We start from the raw sequence: 21,477 nt of genomic DNA, 5'->3' as shown, positions 1-21,477 counted from the left end.
TTCAGTAGATTGTTAGCTTTGCATATTTTCTGTATTGTCTCAGTGACTGATGCCTCGCCTCCTTCAACAAGCCACGGTGCAGTCAATCAGCTGATATCTGCATCATGGGACATTATTACTGTTGTGAAATGGATTATGTTTAATCAGGCGATCTGTCAGAGGTGTCTTTGCTGCAAGCTAAATCCAAAGAATTCTAGGGAGAAACTTGAAATGTATTAAGCGTATGGCCTCTGTGTTCTGTTTAACCTGTTTCACCTCTGCTGGAATCAGAATCAAGTACAATAAATATACAGGGATTTGTCTTGCTGAGATTGGTGCAAAGAAATATTGACACTTTACTGAGTTTCACAGCAGATAAAATACATGATACAAGGACAGCAGGGCCTCACATTCAGTGCAAGACATACTATGGATAGAAGATGATACTTATCACTCCAAATAAATACTTTTAACTGTTACCATTACTTACAGATCACAGTCACAGATTATTTATCAGACGTTTAGAGATTTATTGGAGGGAAAGATAACCAAATCTGACAGGCATATCTCCCTAAAAGGATAAATTTACACATTCATTTAGTTCTGTAATCAAAATAGATTCAGACAGATAAAGGGGTAGATGTTGGAGGGAAAAAGTCTGGAAGTAAGTTATTTTTGGAGTAGTTTTGCCTTCAGGGAATGCGAGGTTAATATTTGATTGTATTTGATAATCGTCAAAACAGTGCGTTTCTCGGGGCAGAAAGTGTGACTTCAACTGCACCACATCTTATGATAGTCATGCTCTTGTCAGTGCGATTATCTTTGATAGCGCCGAGCTGATAAACGTAGAGTTCACAGCACGGCACATTGAGGAAATTGCGTGGTATGTTACACAGATATATGACATTTTAAAGGATTTGTTGTGATTTCTTTTCAGTTGGCTGCTGCGTGATAAAAACATGAAGATGAGAACGACGTACCCGGGGTTCACTGACGCAGTCAACTCCTTCTTCGATCAACTCATTACGAGAGTTGTTCCACATCAGGTAGTTTCAGTTTTAGCAAAGTGCAAATTTCAAATGTAATTGTGTTCTCGGGAAGCATATTTATTCATTTATTGGTCTATGTCGCTTACAGATAGATGTTACTAACATTAGTAGCTAAATATTTGCTTACCAACTTAGAATATTGGAAGATTGTTAAGGCACCCATGAAGAAAAAAATGACGTTTTAGAGTTTTTGAGTAATGTACTAACTATAAGGTATGGAAATGACACAGAGGAGAATTCATAAAATATGCCTATAGGACATATATGCTCCAAACAGACCAATCTTTTCACTTGATTCTTGTTTTCTTGGTAACATGGATACAAAGTTCTGCTAATTTATCTTCACCACATGCTGGCAATTAAAAAAAAAAATCGGCAGTGTTCCCAATAAGTTAGAACTAGTATGGTGATAAAATCTAATTACAGTCATATTTCATTGCTGCTTCATCGTTTTTTGTCACCAACTCTTCAAATTCTGTGTAATAACTGCTGTTGCTGGCTAGCACTGTCGCCAATTACAATGCACCATGCACACTTTGACTGTTCAACTTGTATCCTCTCTCCTATTTCCTTTTTATCAGAGCCATGCATCATTAAATAAGCTCTTATTTCCATTTAATGGTGTCTTTAAAATTCAGCTATATTGAGGATACAATGGTAAAGTGCCGTTGCACTAATATATGTTCTTCTATTCATTGGCTAATTGATATGCAGTACTCCAAGGGTGGCCCGATTATCGCAGTTCAAGTGGAGAATGAATATGGCTCCTATGCTAAAGACACTGAATACATGCCTTTCATCAAGGAGGTAAGAATCATAACTGTACAGTATTTTAAGAGGGTTGATTGGGTTGCTCACACGCATATGTATGCATATGTACACAGATATACGCAGATACACCATATGCTCATACATGAAAGTAAGCGAGTAGATGCACTTTCTTACTTTGTTCTCAACTCTATCCTTCTCTCACTCACTCTCTTTTGCTTTATCAGAACATTCAAATTTCAGCAATTACAAGAGCATCCACTGTTGTGTTTAGCTGCATTCATAATTCCCTTCCTCTCCAGGCATTATTGTCTCGGGGCATCACAGAGCTGCTGCTGACCTCAGACAACCAGGAAGGACTAAAGCTTGGAGGAGTGCAAGGAGGTATTGTCTGACAGACAGACAGACAGGCAGACAGGCAGACAGACAGACAGACAGGCAGACAGACAGACAGACAGACAGACAGACAGACAGGCAGGCAGGCAGGCAGGCAGGCAGGCAGGCAGGCAGGCAGGCAGGCAGGCAAAAAAACTGTTTTAGAGGACCATAGTCAAATGTTTCTACATGAAACCTTTATAAAACAGGTACATAACCTACAAATCTATGTACATAAATATGTTCAAACCGTGCTGATAATTCCCACAAAGCACAGTCAGCCATGCTTTAGACTGCCACCAACTCAGACAATGCATGTACATTGGTAATCGTTGTATAAAAGCCATAATAACCTTGAGGATGCTTATTACCGTGATTATGGATACTTCTGTGCTCATAATCACAGCAAAGCATGCATCACTGTCATTCTCATAATCACTGGACAGTGTCCTCTGGGGTGTTATTCTTATAATACATAATCCTTTGAGAATATAAGAAATGTTCCGGCTCATCTCTAAGAACTTTCTTAAGAACTGAACAAGTTTCTTTACTCTGATTTGCGTGTTATATCGTCAGTGAGGTGGAGACTCAACAGTTTGAGTTCATCAATGCCTCACTGGTTGATTCCTAAGCAGAACCTTACAGTAGACCGTTTCCTAACACTGTGAAAGTTGCATTTATGTTGGATTTCAATTGAAGAATGATTTGGTTCGATATGGAAATACCAGGCACTACATGGAACCAGTAATGGTTCTTTAAATAGAAGTTGAGAACCTTTTTGTGGTTTGAGTGGTTCTTCAAATAGCGATGGTTCCTAAAGTGCTATCTGGCCCACAAAGAATCTGTAAGGGAAAAAAACAAACAAATCTTTTTTAGAGTGCAGTACTTCCAACTTTTTCCTTCTCCACTGAAAGCCACAGCACAGTAGAGATGGAACAGGCTTGCTGTTAGATGTAAGTAAGAGGGAAGACGAGATAAAAAAAAGATATTCTTAATGGTGAACTGATGCACTGCCTCTTTGTTAGTGTATAATACATAACATATTGCCTTGTTCTGTCTCAAGCACTAGAAACCATCAATTTTCAGAAATTGAACCCGGATGGCATCAAGTATCTGGATGGAATACAAGTGAGTCTTATTTGTGTGCCGCTGCCTAAGCGGTTGGCTCATTTATCATCATTGTTAAATCCAGGCAACAGTTCAAGTGTTGTCTCAAGCTTTTTAATAAACAAGATGCCTGTACACAGCAAGTTGATTTAGGAGACAAACTCATTAGTAGGGTTTATCCTATCTGACCTAATCAAAGCATCAAGCACCAGCCTCTACACTGAATATACACATTATTAGGAGCCCGTTCTTTACAAGACCAAGTACATCCAGGTGAAGATCCAGGTTGAGATCGCCTATTAAAATGACTTCACTTATGAAGAGGAGATGGAGATGAAGTGAAGTGTAGGCATTGAAAGTAACTAGAAGGTCATACAGATACATTGTCTCTCAGTTGAAGTGACTCAGTGTTGCTTACCAAAACCGTTGGAACACCAAATCAGTCCTTTTCCCTCTCCTAGCCTCAGAAGCCGAAGATGGTGATGGAGTACTGGTCCGGCTGGTTCGACCTCTGGGGGGGCCTTCACCACGTTTTCACTCCTGAGGGTAAGACAGGCTTTGTTTCAGTACTGACTGATCAAGACAGATTCTCTGACAGTAAGAGACTCTGTGCAGACAGGAAGACAGGTTTCCTCCTTGTTTGAGGGCTTTGTCAGAGATTTATATGCTTTTCATGCATGGTGGGTTGTGAACTATAAGTATCACAAACCAAAGTCTGTGTCCCATCCTCTTAACTTCGTATCTGGTCCACATATTTGATGCTCAGATGCCCGAATTTCAAAGAATTCTTTGTACAGCATTGTTCACAGATACTCCATTGATTCTCACTGTGTGTATTGAACTTCAGTTTGGAGGTGTTATGCTTTAATAGATGTTCATGGGGTCAGATTTCTTCATCCTATTTCCTCCCACTTCCTCTGCATCCACACTCACCTACATTTTTCTGCTGCAGCTACACACACACACACACACACCAGGGATTGTCTTGCACCTGGGTGTATTAAAATAAATTGGGGTTAATTGGAACATATTATTATGCACTTTCCCATTAATTATCTTTACCTATGGTACAATCTCTTATAAGTCATAGACTGTTTGTGTGTTACAGTAGTTATAGTCTGCACCATAACATGAGACACACACACCTGGACATACAGTATGCCATAGGTTAGCTGACAGACTGGATCACCATGTGAGTAGTATTAGATTAGCAGCATTTACACAATTTTCAACATATATCAGATAACAGATTTTATTTGTATAGCACCTTTCAAAACAGAGTTACAATTTGCTTTACATTAACAAAATAAAACAAGAACAGGAAAAGGCAAAAGACAGTAAAGTTACAGCAAACACTAAACACAATCGAATCAAGGCAAAAATACAGGTCAACATAAAACAACAAACCTAGAAGCAATAAGATAAGAGCATAACATGCTGAAAATCACTACTGATGTAAATATCCAAGGTCAGATTGTTCCTGCAGTCTTTCTCTTGGAACAAGGAAGTATATAAAAGTGTGTTTACGATAGAGATTTAAAAGAAGATACTAATGTGGCTAGCCTAATATCCTCAGGCAAGTTGTTTTAAAGCCTGGGGCCTAACAGCAAAGGCCTGGTCACCTTTGGTCATGAGTCTAGACTTTGGAACAGCCAAAAGGTTCCTTGTCTGAGGACCAGTAAGGACCTCAGGGTGTGCTCTTTTATTCCAGTCAATGGCTTCTGCTCATTAAAAGGTTAAAAGGTCAGTAATATAATCAGGAGCCAAGCAAACCGTGCCTTAAAAGTGATCAGTAAAATCTTAAAATCAAGTTGGAAATGGACAAGTAGTAGTAACTAGAGTGGGGAGGCTAGAATCTAATTTGGTCCCTTCCCCTAGTTCTAGTTAAAAGCCTGGCTGCTGTGTTTTGAACTAACTGTAGATGAGAGGGACTTTTGACTGAGTGAAGAATAAAGAGAATTACAGCAGTTGAGTGAGAGGAGATAAAAGCATGGATGGCTTTCTCTAGGTTCACAAATGTGTCACAGTACAATATATGTATATATTGTACAATATAGAGCCAGTGGCCGACTCATATAACCCACACACCATCTGTATAGCACCGACTACTCGCTACTGCCAGGTGGGGAATATTTCTGGCCTAGTGTACAGTTATGATATAAATGATAGTACCTGTTTTGCAAATGTAAAAATGAATGGCGGTCACACAGCCCGGTATTATCAAGAGCGCTCTTGGAAATGTCTTATTTCAAACACACAGCACTGAGCCTCAGGCATCGTTTTTACTTTTGTCATTCCCAGTAGCCATCCACATCTTCAAAATAAATAAATAAATGAAAATAAAAAGGGCCGGCAGTCTCGCTTCCGTATGTATTTTCTCCTCAGTGAGAGAGGGGAAAAGAAAAGAGTCTCTCTCTCTCTCCGAGCAGAAAGTGTCACAGCTGTGAAATGAACCCTGGAATATTCAGGGGGATTTGTGTCTTTGACAGTTCACCGCTCTGTGGACTCCGCCACACCCAGCAGTTGGTCACGGCTAGTGCCACCAACATGAGACTAATCAAGTCCAGCTCTGTCACTCACTCTGCTAAATTGTTATTCACCATAGCTCATGCCCTTGATTCAAATCATTAAAGTCAGTCCAATTTGAGCACTAAAGTCCAATTTTAATACTTAATTACTTGCTCTGCCGTGTTCCCTGCAAAATATAGGTAGCTAATTTGTCCATGGAGGTAGGCAATTTTTTCCGGGGGTCAGGTTTGCCCTGTAATAAATTATAGCAGCCTGTAATATGATGTGTGGTAGAGGTCAATCCATATTTCAATTGAAGTGGAATTGAGGGCAATAGGATTATTGAAACAATGTCTCTGGCTTGTTAAGGCTAAAGCTAAATTAATTCATTTTCTTTTCTTACTCATGGGTCTACTATTTAGCCTTGTAGCCGTTTTTCTCTGCTTTACTCAGTGGGCGGTTTTATATCTTTTGCTTCTCTCACTTTTTTGACAGAGATGTTGGCTGTGGTGTCTGAAATCCTTAAACTGGACATGTCAATCAACCTCTACATGTTCCATGGAGGGACAAACTTTGGCTTCATGAGTGGGGCATTTGCCGTTGGAACGCCAGCACCTAAACCTATGGTGACAAGCTATGGTATGTGTACTTATTGAATCTATGTTTGTTTTGCTCATGATGGACAAGAGACAACTTTGAGTTTGTTTATGTAGGCTTTGATTCAGGGAGTCAACACAAAAACTGCATGTCAATACCCATTCAGACTTTCTGGCACTCTTTGCTTTGTCCTCCTATATGGCAAAGCACTATGCACCTAATTAGGATAAAACAATTCATACATTTTGTTTGAAAATACTATTTGACTCAGGCCTAGACATAATCAGTGATCTCATCAATAATCTGATTCAAAAACACAGAATAAACACAGTCTGAGCTGATGTACTCTGTACATAGAAACATGTGAAGAGGATATTTTAAAAGCCAATAGATGGCGCTGTCTCTTCTCACCAGCCTCTGACCTTAAGCTGCTTTGGAATTTGAATACTCAGTGCATGGTAATGAATTCATTACCTAATAAAATGCATGGGAAATGTAAATTAAAGATGGTACAATGGGTTTTATATCCTCCTCGAGGGTGCTTAACATTGTTATGACCTCGTTCCTCAGCAAAAGAAGAGAATTGTGAAAAATGCTCAGCAGCAGGGGAGGCCACGTCTGACCTTCAGCAGTCTTCATACCTGTGTTTACTTCCCTGACTTACCTTTTTGCCTCAAAAAGGCTGCTTTTTCTGTCAAGATAACCCAAAATGTCTCTCGGCCCGCTGCTGTCTCAAGATGTTTGATAGGGGAGCACAGTGAAATCATCTGCCACGGTAAGAGGCATTCCTGCCTCTCTCCCCGGCTCCCGTGCCTGCTGTTCTGATAGCGCATTATCTTTCAGATTACGATGCTCCATTATCCGAGGCTGGGGATTACACCACCAAGTACCATCTTCTGAGGAATTTATTCAGCCACTACCACAGTGAGTGTTGTTGCTGAGAGGGGCCTAGCATCTCTCTCTCTCTCTCTCTCTCTCTCTCTCTCCCCTCTCTCTCTCCCTCTCCGTCTCTCTGTCTCTTGCTCTCTCTCCCCTTTCCTCTCCCCCACTTTTGCTAATTCTCCTTGTGGAACCTGTTCCATGCCGGCCAAAGTAGGATAACTGTGCATACGATTACAAGGATGGATTAGATACGGGTTTGTGTGTGTGTGTTTGTGCATGTGTATGAGATTTCTCCCCAAGACAGAGGCCCTCAATTACTGCCCGTGACAAAAATTACATACTTGACCTCGTGTCAAGTTTATGGCTAATCCAACCTCCTCTATTTGTAAAATGTGTGTTTTGTGGTTGGAGGTAGAAGCCTCAAGTGTTTTGTGGCCAGGAGTAGAAACGTAGTGTTTGGCGGTCAGCGATTGAATCCAAGACAACAGAGTAATAATTTACCCAATGTTCTGGTGATTGAAGATAGTTTGAAAGGCTGCCTGTGCGTGATTCATCCTTATGTTTTGTAGTCTGCTGAACAATGAGCAGTGGCCTGGATATGAGAGGGAGTCTGAGAAGAGGCCTTGTGTTCTACTCGGCAACCGCAAACACATGACCTAATTCTCTAATTAGATCAGCTTGATATTTTATTATTGTTTGGTTGTCAATTAATGTGCATTGTGTGAGTCAGTCCTTGCCCTGTGGCATTATTGTCCCACAACTTGGCACGCATTCAGACTCATCGCTCGAATATCTAACACTGATGATTGACGACAACATGGCTCTTGAAATAGCCCTGTTGCTTTTAAGAGACAATGTGACAGCTCTCCTTTGGGTTTTTCTTCCCAGCTCATGGCTGTCAAAAATTGCAGAAATATATATGAATATACGCTGCTGCACACGGGCCATCTGGGTTCTTGCAGGATACAGCCAACTCACTACCAAATGTTACCCATTTATCTTAATGCATGTTAGCATTACAAAAGTACTCATTCTTACCATCTTACATTCTGTTCACAGTGAAGGTAGCCAAATGTAAAAGTTGACAAGGCTAGCATCACAACAGGCCAACAGAAATACAAAATAGATGCTTAGCTTTGGTTCACTGACAGTCGAAAAATATGTGCTTTGAATGGAAATCTGCTGGCGGGAGACAAATCTGTACTCTGCTAGCATGTGTCTCCCGCTCAGCCCGGCCTCGACATGCTCTCGTCTGTATTCTAATTCCTCGACTGGGAAAAAATTGAGATTTATCATGGGGAGAAATTCAATATCTGAGGCAGACTTAGATGCACAGAATTGCATTACACCAGAGAAACACCTGCCCTATTGACTGTTGTTTCTAACGCACACTCGTCCCCGCTGCGTTTTGACACAGTGAGCGCTACTAAAGGCACTAGCTTGTAAGCATCGCAGAGGAGCATTTAGGAGAAAGGTGTTGGCCATTATCCTCGGAGCTCTCCTTAAGTGATCCAGCTGTTCCCGCTCGGTGGTAAGGAAATGCTGTCAAGCTCTTTTCCAGAGGGACCGCTGGTGTCGCTGAATGCTTTAGCACCTTTAAAAGCGGTTAGAGGGCATGGGCAACCACTGTTAATAGTTGTAAAGAGAGGGTTTTGTGAGATAGAGCACAAACTGGATGTTGCTACTGTGAAGGTCAAAATGGCTTACCCAAGGAGCCTTAAAAGCAGCAGACAGTTCCCAAGGGACAAGCTACTTTTATGATTGGTATTGACTGATTCGCAGGCTGGAGAGGATGCCGACTTCTACATGAGAATGCAGAGTGCTTCGAACAGGTCAGTCAGGTTGAAAACAAAGTGCTTTTACAGCCCAGTTTTTGGAGAAGAAGGTCTAGTAGCAATTCGTGTTTTTGCTTGTTTGCTTGTGTTTTAGAAATTCAGTGTTCTCGATAATCTGCCCAAACTAGTATCAGTTGCAGTGGATTTCCAGTGAACTTACTTACCCACTTATTGTAAATGCACTAATTGAATTGCAGACCAAACTTTTTAAGATAAATAAATCATCCGACTTCCTCAGGGTCCTACGAGGTTTATAGCGTCTCCTTTCCCCCTGACATTCAGTATCTATTTCTTTGTTGAATCCTCACTTCTACTATCTTTTAGCACTTATCGCAAACATTGTTGTAAATTGTTTTTAGACTTTAACATTTTTACCATTTGAAGGTTCACCGTTTTGGCCTTTTCCAGGTTTACCATTTTAAATTACAAGCAGCTTCTGTCTCTCGCTCCCTCTCCTCTCTTCTTTCTCTCTCAGATGTGTGCCTTTGTGGCTGTGGAAGGAGTTTGTTTTTTTTGTTTAAGGTGTTCCCCTTGGGGATTTTTAAGGGAAATGTTTCAAAGAGGATCAAAAGTCTCTCTGTCTCTCCCTCCCTGTTCCCTTTCCATGCACATCTACATGTATGCTCATAAATGTGTCAATGCACATGTTTATGTATTTGTGTATGTATGTGTATGCATTTAGATATCTTTTCCAAATCATGTATACTTTGTTTTAATAATGCAGGGACTCATGCAAAAAGTGTCCCTGGATAAATAAAGGGTAAATGAAAAGAAAATAAGTTGATATGTTGACAGACGGACTGAACCACCCACCCTCTTCTCTCCTCCTCGTGTGTCAGCCAAGCCTCTTCCCGAAGTGCCCTCTCTTCAGGAGAGGAAAGCATATCAGCCTGTTGTCATCCAGCAGCACCTGTCACTGTGGGACAGCCTGCACTTCACTGACAAGGTGAGCTGCAGACAGACAGCGTGCCAAAATCCAAGACACAGGAAATCATAATAAACTTAGTTTATGTAGCACCGCTCGAAGCAGAGTTACAAGGTCCTTTACAGAAAACAGAACAATAATAAATAAAAGCCAACCACATGAATTAAAAAACAATAGAAATATCAGACATGAATTAAAAATGGGATAAAAGATGAATAAAACAGGAACATACACCAGCAATATGTGATTTCAAAGATGACACTGGTTATACATTTATGTATGCACATCCTAAATCCACCTTTTATCTCAGCTGCAAGGTGAAAAAAATTGAAGCTGACTGAAGTGAGAATGATTCAGTGTGATTCAGGAGACCCACATTTGGTTGAAACATTGCACAAGTAAAGCTTGCTGATTGCAGTAATCAGTGTGTGGGTATTCTTTTTCCTTATTATGTAATTCAGCAGATGTGGCTTGTGTTCCCCTATCATATAAACTAAGAACTGCTTAGAATCTTTTTATAACTACACATAAATCCAGAAAAATCAAACAAGAAGCACAGAAAATCTCAAGATCAGATACAGATGTGGTCGATGTGGTGACCTAAAGGTGAGAGGAATGAGCTTGCAACCGTCGTCTGTCACCAGTTTGAATCCCTAATGGGGAAAATCTGGGTGAGGGAACTGAATCTTCCCTCCCTCAACAACTGTCAGTGAGCAAGGCACTCACCCCTATCTGCACCGGTGGCCTGCTGAGGGACCAACAGTAGAAGACTGTAGTATGGTGCAACTGTACATGTATGAATGTGAAGCAGGGCGTTGTGGAAAGAGCATGCATGCAAAGGAAAATCTTCCCTGGCTAAATAGAGGAAACAAAAGAAGAAGTTAAACCACCTGTTTGGAGGCTGCCATCATGTATGCTTGCTTTCTTGTCCACCAGTCTAGTTCAGCCACTTACACCACGCACTTCAGGGCTGTTTATATTCAAAACAGATGTAGCACGTCTGGCGGTTGCTTACAACATTAATTATTCACTCCCTGTCGCAATAATTTGCTTCCCTCTGAGACGACAATTACTTTGCCCCTGACCAGCCAGACACCCTTTTAAAAAATAGCCTTTTCTCTTCAGCGAGAGAGAGACTGAGAGTGATGTCCGAGTTTGATATTGTATCTGTGTGTTTGGAGGTAGGTGGTTAATTGTGCCATAGCAGGGATTGTTTATTGTTCGGTGAAGAGTGCACCTCCCAAGGTTATTATCCCAGAGAATGTTGCTGAGTAACTGTTCTAAAAGCCAGACAAACAGAAGCTGCATTGCGTTTGATGAATCATCATTTTTGATGAAGCCCTCTTGCAAGTGTGAGATTGTGATGCTGGAATCATCTGGTCCCATCTGCATGCGGAGTAGTTTTGAGATTCTGAGCAATAAAGTTTTCACACTCGATACAGCAAACCTTATATAACCATTTAAATTCGCTTTTTCCACACTCACATAAGCATTTCTGAAAGGTTTGAATTCCAGCAACATTTGCACATCTGTTTTTGGAGTGGCAGAACAAAGCTTACAAAGCCAAGGCCACAAAAATGCTTTAACCGGTGCTGCGGATGGTGTCTTTCTTTAACTCTTTTTCTTGATAATGTTGTAGCCTTTCAAGTCAGAGAGGCCAGTGAACATGGAGAATCTCCCTGTCAACAACAACAACGGTCAGTCATATGGATACACGCTGTATGAGACGACCATCACCAGAGGAGGAACGCTCAGCTCCAAGAATAACATCAGAGACAGAGCGCTGGTGAGGACAGGAAGCCACACACTGACGCACTACGTCAATAATGACACATCACACGCTTACGCTTCACTTTGTGAGACAGTGACTGTGCTGTAATCCCCTGTTAGTTATAGATACACACTGCCGCTCAGCATACTTGTGGGATACAGTTAACTGGCTAACACACAAACTCGATGTCCAAACACTCTAATGAATGACTAAACGTAATGTAAAGACAAGTAAAGCTATGTTTCACAAAGAGGCCAGGTGTTCAGATCATTTTGTCACACAGGAGACTGTGTGCTAAGAGCAGAGCTAACATCGTAACAGAAATACATATTAGATATTCAAATTTGATTCACCTACAATCTAAAAATATTGGGTTTGGATGGTAATCTGTGAGCGAGTGACTGTTTTTTTTCCCTCCTCTCTTTGTGTATCTTTCTTAATGATGGTATGTGTTCACATTAGCAGCAGGTTAAGTGGTTTCTCACCTGACTGTAGCTTGCTCATAAAATCATTGCTCTGTTTCCTAGGTTTTTGTGGACAGACATTTTGTCGGTGTTCTGGATTATAAAATGCAAGAGCTTGCACTCCTTGATGGGAAGGTACCCGTTGTTTATGCGTGTGTGTTTCTGTGTGTGTGTGTTTTTTTTTCTTTGTGTTTGTATTCAGTTTTGGGCCCAGTCTGTAGGTGTGCTGCTAAGTTCGTCTCTTTCAAAGGGATGAAGTTGTTAATATTTAACACCACGCTGCATGTGAAAGCTGCTGGGGATGCTGATAAATGCTTCTGGCACCGAGGTCCCAGTATTAAGCCAACAGCGAATTTTCAGACAAATGTTTATCCTAACAAAGCAGAATGCAAGTAGCCAACTTTGAACTTATGCAAAAACTGCAGACTAAGATTGGCCTCGATCAATTACTTGAATCAGTGCAGTTGAAATGCATTTTTTTTCCCTCTATTTTTTTGTTAATCCTTTGCATTGAGGAACACAATTTCAATAATGCCTCTCACGTTTTATGTATTTGTCCACTGAAGGGAGAAAGAACTCTGAGTTTACTGGTGGAGAACTGTGGAAGAGTGAATTATGGGAAAACCCTGGATGAGCAGCGCAAAGGTACAAATTGTTCTCAAATATCGATGGCTTTGTAGATGTTATAGTTAACGTAAGTCTTACCAAATGATCTTTTTCATCATAGAGCATGAAAGAAACTAATTAACAGTGTCTCAATCTCCCCAAGAGAACTGAAAGCAGCATTGACTTGCCTTTCAGGTCTCGTCGGAGATATCGAGTTGAACAAGAAGCCCCTGCGAGACTTCATCATTCATAGTCTTGATATAAAGCCGGGCTTTGTAAACAGGTTTGTGTCTTTCATTTACTTTTCGGTTTCCCTCCATGTTGTTTTTTTCTCTGTCATTACACCTGCCTGTCTCTGATTCAGTCCAGCTGATTAGCTCCCCACTTCACACAGAGCAGAAAATTACAATGGGAGCTGGATGGCAGCATGAGGAAATCAGAACACAGCCTTTCAATTTACTGTCTCACCGACATGTTAAACATCTTAAATTATCAGCAGTATAGGAAAGTTAGACGGCTGGGGTGAAGAATTAGAATTTGAACAGCAGTGCACAAGCCAAAACTGTAACCTATAGGGGGTTGGATAAAATAATGGAAACACCACATGAAAGAGAACTTTGACGTAACTAAATCACAGTTACAAAGGCAGCTACACAGGCGAGTCATATTAAGATGAATGCTAATTAGCAGTATGTGTCAGATTTAAAAGAGGTCTGACAGTCACCTCGTGTGTGAGATTTCAAAGCAACGTGAGGCAACAAACAGAGATACAGAGTTCCAGTCAATTCCCGGTTTGCGGATGTATCACTCACAAAAACTGCAAAAAGCAGAAAAGTGAAAAGGTCATGAAAATCATTACAGCATATGCCAAACTCGGACAAGCTGCATCGACAAAGAGGAACAGCAGTTAGATGTGGAAGCACAGCGACAGGGAGAAACCCTATGATAGTTGTTAGACGCCACAATACTGCGGCCTCAAAAATATCCAGTGGATTGAATCAATGGCTCTGAGACACTGGCTTCATAAAAACTGTACATCAGGAGCTTTTCAAAGCTGCTGTTAATGGCAGGAAACCTTGCCGTTTGTAAGCCCTGTATCCAAGGCCGGTGCACAAAGATGTGTCACCTGCTGTAACGAGCACAAAACCTGGAGCCCTGAGAAATGGAAAAAGTAATATAGTCTGATGAGTGTTTTTTTGCCCTTTTTCTTACATCCAGACAGGTTTACTTTTGTAGAAAGTCAAAGGAAGCCTTCAGCCCGCAGCGTCTGCTGCCAACTGTTAAACATGGAGGTGGATCTGTAATGATGCAGCAGCCATCTCGTAGGAGTCATTAGGTCCGCTGATTGCTCTGTATGGTGGCACAACAGCCAAGGATTATGAGGTCATTTTACAGGGCCAGGTGCACCCTAGGGTGCAAACACTGTTCCCATAATCCAAGATGATGCCTCCATACACACTGCTAAACAAATTCAAGTGTGGTGTCATGAACACCAGGATGAAGTCAAAGCCTTTCATGGCCTCCCCAGTCACCAAAGTGTTTCCCCAGCTCCTTCATCCTTCAAAGAACTGGAGGTTTTCCTTCTTAAAGAATGATCCAGTATCTCACTACACACAGTTCAGGTCTGACAGCATTTCAAGGAGCATTGAAGCTACTCCGAAGGTAAAGGTTGGCCCTATTCCTTATTAGTTACATGATATTGTTATTGTTATTGTCGATATTATCAGGTGTTCATGTTATTTTGTCCTCCCCCTGTATGTAGCCATCACTGTGTGGAATTTGTAGAACAGTGTACAAACAACTGACCTTCTGCTCTGTTCAGAGGTTTACATTTGTACTTAGTAATGTACTGTATCCAGATTTATGTTCACGATTAGCCATAGCTGTTGTTTTTCCCCCCATCTGCTGCAAAATTACAATTTCTCTACCTCAGCACCATTCCTGAAATGTCAAGGCTGGAAGCATTGAATGAAGGAACGCTGAAAATGCATAATGTAGGAAAGGGTCTGATATCATGGTCTTTGTTGCAATCTTTTGAGTTTACTTGGAGGCAAAATATTTCCTAAAGCCAAAATAAAGATAGTAAATCTGAATCCTTTTCCTGCAGTCCATGTCCAAACTTTCACTTGACATTTACTGTAGGCATGTATGGATAGGAAATGAAATACTGCAGATTAACAAAACAGCCTCCTAAAAGTCAAGACTGATAGATTTTCTAGAAAACGCGCAAGAGAAAGGGTCTAGACAGTACATAAGTGAAGGTTTGAACTGTGCTCTTATAAAGCTTAATGTGCATAAGCATTATCTGTAACGATTGGACAAAATGAAAAGGAAAGTGTGTTCCCCTTTTGCAGAGTGAAGAGCTCAGGCCACTGGAAGTCGATGCGTCAGCAGCTGGCCTTCCCAGGGTTTTTCCAGGCCAAACTGCATGTGGAGGGCAAGCCCAGAGACACCTTCATCAGACTGCCTGTGAGTACGACAGCCAATCAGCTTCTCCCCTGAACAGAGCTCTTCCTGTCCATGTTGTTTTCACTGGTTCATTGGTGTGCCGTTAATGATATACGCACACAATATCAAAATGAGAGTTTGAAAAGGGAATTCCAAGTGAAGAGAGCCATCCTGGTAAGACTTTCAGTAGGAGTTTCAAGTTACTGCTTCTGGATGTAACAGAGGTCTACCTGTCCGTACTGTTATAAATTATTTGAAGAGTTCTGCTCTAAGACTCGGTGTATCCTTTTTGGAAAATGATCTTTATCTGAACTCGGTCATTCAATTTTTATTGGTCATTCAATTATGGAGAATCCAGTTTGTTATCATTATCAGGAGTTCTTCCTTCACCCAGCAGGGATGGGAATCTGTCCTCCGGAGATTGATTTGATATGAATCTGGATACCTAGTTAGCAATTCAATACAAGAAAAATATCTTTGAGCAGGTCAGTAATTCAATATGTGTGCATTCATTTTTTTGATCTGATACAATATGATACTATCATACTATCATAAGAGTGCCTTGAAGAGCAATGCAGAATTTACTTATGGTATTCTTCTGTGACGCTTCTGTTGGGACTCATATTGTAATCAACACAAAATAATCACGTGGTAATTGACATTATCCAGAGCAATGTTATCATGATAATGTCATTATCATGATATATAGGTAGGGCACCTGTATACAATTTAATGACCAGTTGCACATTCTACTGTGACACATACTGAACCTTTGTTTGATATTTATCTGAAGTTTGACAACATAAATGAGCTCCTCACTGTCTCCTGTATTTTACATTCTTTCAGCAGTGGGGAACTTGACTGTCTACAGAAAACAGAGTCATAACAGAGAGTGACATGAAGGAAGAAGCAAAGATGCAAAATCGAAAGAAACACTAAAAGATAAATCAATATTTGTGATTTTGACTGTCAAATTGTGTTTATCCTGGTTGAAAGACAGTCTTCCCGATTTGAAGCAGATAAAAGTTACACTATTATGACTTAGTGTATCATATTTCCAGGAACAAGACCAAACGACTGCAGGAGAGTTTGCTTGTTAGACTGTGCCTACTGGTTCAGTGTTAACTACATATTAAATAAACATCTGCAAATTTTTGAATTTTGATTTGAAGTCCCCAGAGAAACAGCTCCGGGAGACGCTTTATTAACAGCTGGCTCACTGATCATTCACTGAATATATTTACACAATAATGTTATTTCCCTTACTGTGATGAGATGAGAACAGCTTGATTGGGCTCTTTACATACACAGCAAAATATGCTGTGTTGATGTTCCCATTTCCTGCAGTCCTGCATACTTGAATTATTGATTTAAGTCAAATGCTTCTTCACCGATCATTTCCCTCCTGTCATATACAGTAGCTTCCATGGTCATATTTTGCTGCATGTAACTTTCCCACAATTTTCCAGTGCTGAGAATCAAATGCTGGATGTACAGTAAACAGCTCAACATCAACCCAAGATATACTGGTCAAAACTCACAACTCTCAAACTCCACTCTACAGGCTTAAAATGCTATTTTTAAATATCCAAACAACCCTCCAATAATGCAACTAATATCGCAGGACTCCACATGTTTTAATCACATCAACCATCAGCATGGTTGGAATATGTATTTGTATTTGGCTTAGACTACCTGCCTGTTTATAAGTGAACAGTCGCCGGTTGTGTCCACAGGGCTGGAGCAAAGGCGTGGTGTTTATCAACGGGAGGAACCTGGGACGCTACTGGTCCATCGGTCCTCAGCAGACTCTGTACGTCCCGGGACCCTGGCTGCACAAGGGAACCAACCAGGTACTTCTTTCTAACCAATACTTTATGACTTTTATCAGAGTCACCTTCCAGCGCGTGCATCTTTAGCATGGGTCGCCCCAGTGGGAATCAAACCCCGTCATTCTGTGAGACAAACGTGTGACACGCTCTACCCACTGACCGCTTCTTTAGTCATATGCTCCACTCACATGCCAAAGAGAGATACTGTACACAGGTCAACAGTTATGATATACAGCTACTGATGTTCAACCCCCCAGTAGCTTTGATCTTACTGAACTCGGCAGTGCTTTCTGGAAAAGGCCTTGAGCGGCATCTCTCTCTCTCCCTCTCTCTCTCTCAAACTCTCTTTCTCTGCATGTGCGAATGTGTTGACTTTAGTGCTCCACCACCTACTCTCCCTCTCCTTTCCTGACCTCCACTACATGCCCAAGCTTGTTGTTTTTGCTTTATCACAGGTCGTAGTGTTTGAAGAGCAGGAGGCAGATGGCAAGATCCAGTTCGCCAGCAGCCCTGACTACGGCATGACTGTCGATGTCCAGTGAGGACAGGAGGTGAGGGGGAGAGGAGAGGCGAGGCGAGGAGAGGAGAGGAGGCTGATGGGAGAATAGCTGTGGAGGACAGGACCGAGGCGACGGCTGTGAGCGTTATCCACTCATGCCCCGATGGCCGCCAGGGACACACAGCACTCACAAGTCACACACTTCGCTGAACGTGACATTTTGTGTCCTATCGGAAAAAAAAACACCAACGCAGTGATGATCCAGACTGATCGAGTTCCTCACAGCAATGTTCCATTTGGTGACTTCTTTACATTCTGTGGAATCCATGTTTGTTATGGTTGTGGTGCAAGTCGTTATGGTTTGAAGCCAAGACCAAACTGTAGCCATGCAATGCAATAATATTTTTATGTAATGAAATAACCGGGACATTAACCCGCACTTACATATAACCAGAGACCAGGAGACTGTGACAGAGAATGATCTCAATGATTACAAAGTCTTTTTCCAAACAGCATTTGAATTTATAAATGACATAAAGGCAGTGTGAAAAGAACTGTGAATAAAGATTGGCTTGACCTCTGTGTCTCTTGCCAAGGCCAAGGAAGCATGTGAACTGCTTTATTTATCTTGCATGTTGAGAGCCTATTTGATATACAGTAACAGTGGTAGCTTTTCAAATGTACCTTCTTATGATACGCTGGCGAGCTCCCGCAGAGAAGTCAAGATCACAGGCTGCATTTGAAGCCCGTTTCTGTTCTGCGCTTCACATGGCCGGTCTGGATATCATCACAGCTCTCTTCCTGTAAAGATTGACACCGCAAGGCGATGTAACTGTGAAAACTAAGCACTGTGAATCAAGTGAATGGCACTGCACAATCTAATATTGACAGATAATCCGTCCATAATAGCGATGGTTTCCAGTAGTCGATTCCAGACAGGGAAGGTCGGGGAGTTTGACAAATTATCTGGCGAATTCATGGAATATCAAAGAATTTTACAAATGCTTCACTTACCATTGAGTGACATATTATTCAGTAGTACTGACTGAGGGAAATATCCCTCTCCTTTAATGTAATTGTAAAATATGCATTAGGAGACAGCTGTAGCCTGAAGCTAATATCAATATGCCCTTGAGCAAGGCACTGAGCCCTTCACTCGTGCCTCCAGGCCACATTTGCCTGGTGTAAGGCTAGAGAAACATGCAATGTGTCTGCATACAGTATAAAGACGTGTGGTGTGAAGACACAATAGAGGGGCACAGGTCAGGTTGTTCTCAGTTGTTTATTTCTCTTGATTCAACTAACGTCTCTCTCTGAGACGGCGTTGCTGTGGCAAATGAACAACTTTAAGAGTCACATGCAGAAGTGTGAATCACATGAGGACGGATGATGACAGTAGACATGAGGAAAGGGAGGACTTGTGTAAAGTGTATTGTGCCTTAGAGAAGTCCTCAGGGGGCAATGATCAATAAATGACATTAAATACTGAATGATCTGTACTGCCAGAGTGATATGTCGGTGGGTTCTGTTTGACTCGAGAAATCTTTGCGAGTGCTAGATATTGCTTGGTGCTTCATTTGCTGGAGTCAAAAATAGTTGAAATCTGATGTGGGATGTTCAGTGTATTGTGCATGATGCCGCGTCACGCCTCAAACCTGCCTCAGGAAGCATCACGGCGTAACATCATAACATCACAGAAACCTGTCTGACCGGTCCAGCCACATGCTGCTCTGCCCCACTGGGCTGTGAATTGTATTTGCCTGCATCTTGGCATGAGCAACCTTCATACGATGAGAGGGGAAATTGAGTTTCACTTCAAAATGAGATGAAAGCCACCATTTAAAAAAAAAAGAAAAAAAAAAGAAAGAAAATGATTACCTGCTCTTGTGAAGCTTGTTGATAGCACAAAATTAAAACAAGTTATTTTGCTTTTTTAAAGGATAGTGGGGAACTTAAGTACGATTGACAACATGATAACTCTTTTACACACTGGGTCCTCAATATTTTAGAGATAAATGAATGCTGAACATCAGGTAATGACTTTTTCCAAAACGGTTACACAGTATTTTAGAGCACAACTCCTCACTCAATTCTTTCCAATGCTCAGAACATTTCAGGTGGAGCAATTCATTGAGATTAAAGGCTGTAACACGGATGATGAATAAACATGGATCATCAGCAGTGCTGTGAAGGAGACGGTGTGCGTCTGCCTGTCGGTAACGCTAACCTATATTGCCCTTTATGATAATTAGTGTGTTTGAGTGTTTGTGAACACTGCTGTAGCTCAATTGCACATCCACACTTGAAATAAATACATAAATAAATATATTAAGATTGATTTTTAATAAATAATGGGAGTTGACAAGTTGAAGAACAGAATAAATCAGAAGATAGATTCTCTGTCTGTGATCTCAATGGCAGGTCCCAGTGCAACCCAATATCATGCAGTCAATGGAAAACAGCCAGTTCGACATGAGATATAATACAGCCATTGTTTGGATCTGTATCTTATCATATTCCAAGCAAAATATGTAATAACATGGTTTTTCCAGTTGATGCACCCGAGAGGCTGTAATGTCTTTGTAACTTTTCATACTGCAGCAGTGTATTTTGGGTGATGGGGGCGAGTGGGTGGGGGGGGTGGGGTGGGGGGGGGGGCGTTGCACGGAGATAATCTGGCAACAGTACAGAGGCTCAATGTTTGAATTATCTCCAGCTACTTCTGCTGGGTTATGTTAGATAAGAACCACCACTGTGTATTGCACTAGACGGATGATTTATCAAATAGAGGAGAGATTCTGTTATATGAGGTGTAGAATAACTTTGTTATAGTGTTCAGCTATATAACTTCATAGTTACCGATTGAGGATTTCTATTGTGGGATTGCAGTAACCCCCTTTTATGATACCGTTTCCCCAAGACAGATGGATACTTATAGAAAAAGAACCCATGTAATACCGACATCAATCCATAATACTGACGATGCTTTGTTGAGTTAACTATCGAATTATTATCGAAAATAAGATTCAGACTCTTTATTTTTTGTTGTGCTTTTCATTAGCCTGCTGTCGCTTCAAAGTAGCATGTATAGTCCCAGTCCTTGAGTGGAAGCCGTAGTTTTTTATGAATAACAAAATATATTGGGCCATGCATAAATTATGTTAATCTAATATTCCTAACATACACCAGACCAGTTTCATTAAAGTACACACGTTCATTTGTGTTTGTGATAGTTAACAGACTTAGCTTGCATTTTTTGAGGGCCATTTCTGTCTCCTATACATTATGCATACAGCAGACTGTATCGGAGAAAGGAGAGGGACCAACAGTGTCAATGTCAAATCATAAACCTGGAGTTTTGGATACCAACTGCAGATTTCTTGGCTTTTATCTTTGTACATAACATTTATGATGTTCTTTCGTCCCACTCTTTTCTAGATGGTATGCTTGCACACTGCCAGCTGACCCTTGTTAACCGATGGCTGATGCACATAAACAAGGGGGGATTTTAACTCGCTAAACTGACACACTGTTCCACCACTTTATATGAGCGCTCACATAAGGATTGGGTCAGCATTCATGAATCTGCCATGTAGCTGATATAAAGCTCTTGTTCAGGCATTATGAATGTGTCATGAACTGGACTTCATATTGAGTGTTACCAAATCAGTTTGGTGATGTGCTATTACTCTTTCCATGTGGTAAAACTTGGGTGAACCTGTGCCTTGTCATGTGTCAGTGAGGAATTAACCGGGGGAGAGAGAAAAAAAAAAAAACAACCTTTTTTTTTGTTTTTACATATAAATACAGTAATTACAATGCTCTTTCATTT

At 41.1% G+C, this 21,477-nt stretch overlaps 1 protein-coding gene across 3 annotated transcripts in view; it reads left to right on the top strand.

The window, feature by feature from the left end:
* The window catches only part of LOC139919787 (beta-galactosidase-1-like protein 2), a 33,085-nt gene that overhangs the window by 2,649 nt on the left and 8,959 nt on the right, over positions 1-21,477 (top strand). For 2 of the 3 annotated variants that reach the window (XM_071909632.2, XM_071909633.2), the window contains exons 5-19: positions 917-1,025; positions 1,743-1,835; positions 2,099-2,180; positions 3,235-3,299; positions 3,740-3,824; positions 6,282-6,425; positions 7,227-7,307; positions 9,940-10,046; positions 11,665-11,811; positions 12,324-12,395; positions 12,827-12,905; positions 13,062-13,149; positions 15,221-15,335; positions 17,051-17,167; positions 17,602-17,697. In XM_071909632.2, the coding sequence (XP_071765733.2) occupies positions 917-1,025; positions 1,743-1,835; positions 2,099-2,180; positions 3,235-3,299; positions 3,740-3,824; positions 6,282-6,425; positions 7,227-7,307; positions 9,940-10,046; positions 11,665-11,811; positions 12,324-12,395; positions 12,827-12,905; positions 13,062-13,149; positions 15,221-15,335; positions 17,051-17,167; positions 17,602-17,688 (1,471 nt within the window). In that variant the 3' untranslated portion in view covers positions 17,689-17,697. Of the gene's footprint in view, positions 1-916; positions 1,026-1,742; positions 1,836-2,098; positions 2,181-3,234; positions 3,300-3,739; positions 3,825-6,281; positions 6,426-7,226; positions 7,308-9,939; positions 10,047-11,664; positions 11,812-12,323; positions 12,396-12,826; positions 12,906-13,061; positions 13,150-15,220; positions 15,336-17,050; positions 17,168-17,601; positions 18,868-21,477 lie in introns of those variants that run through there. The other variant, XM_071909631.2, reaches the window with a different exon arrangement.

Source organism: Centroberyx gerrardi, chromosome 6 (genome assembly GCF_048128805.1).
Source record: "Centroberyx gerrardi isolate f3 chromosome 6, fCenGer3.hap1.cur.20231027, whole genome shotgun sequence".
NCBI lineage: Eukaryota > Metazoa > Chordata > Actinopteri > Beryciformes > Berycidae > Centroberyx > Centroberyx gerrardi.
This window is presented reverse-complemented; position numbering and strand designations above follow the sequence as displayed.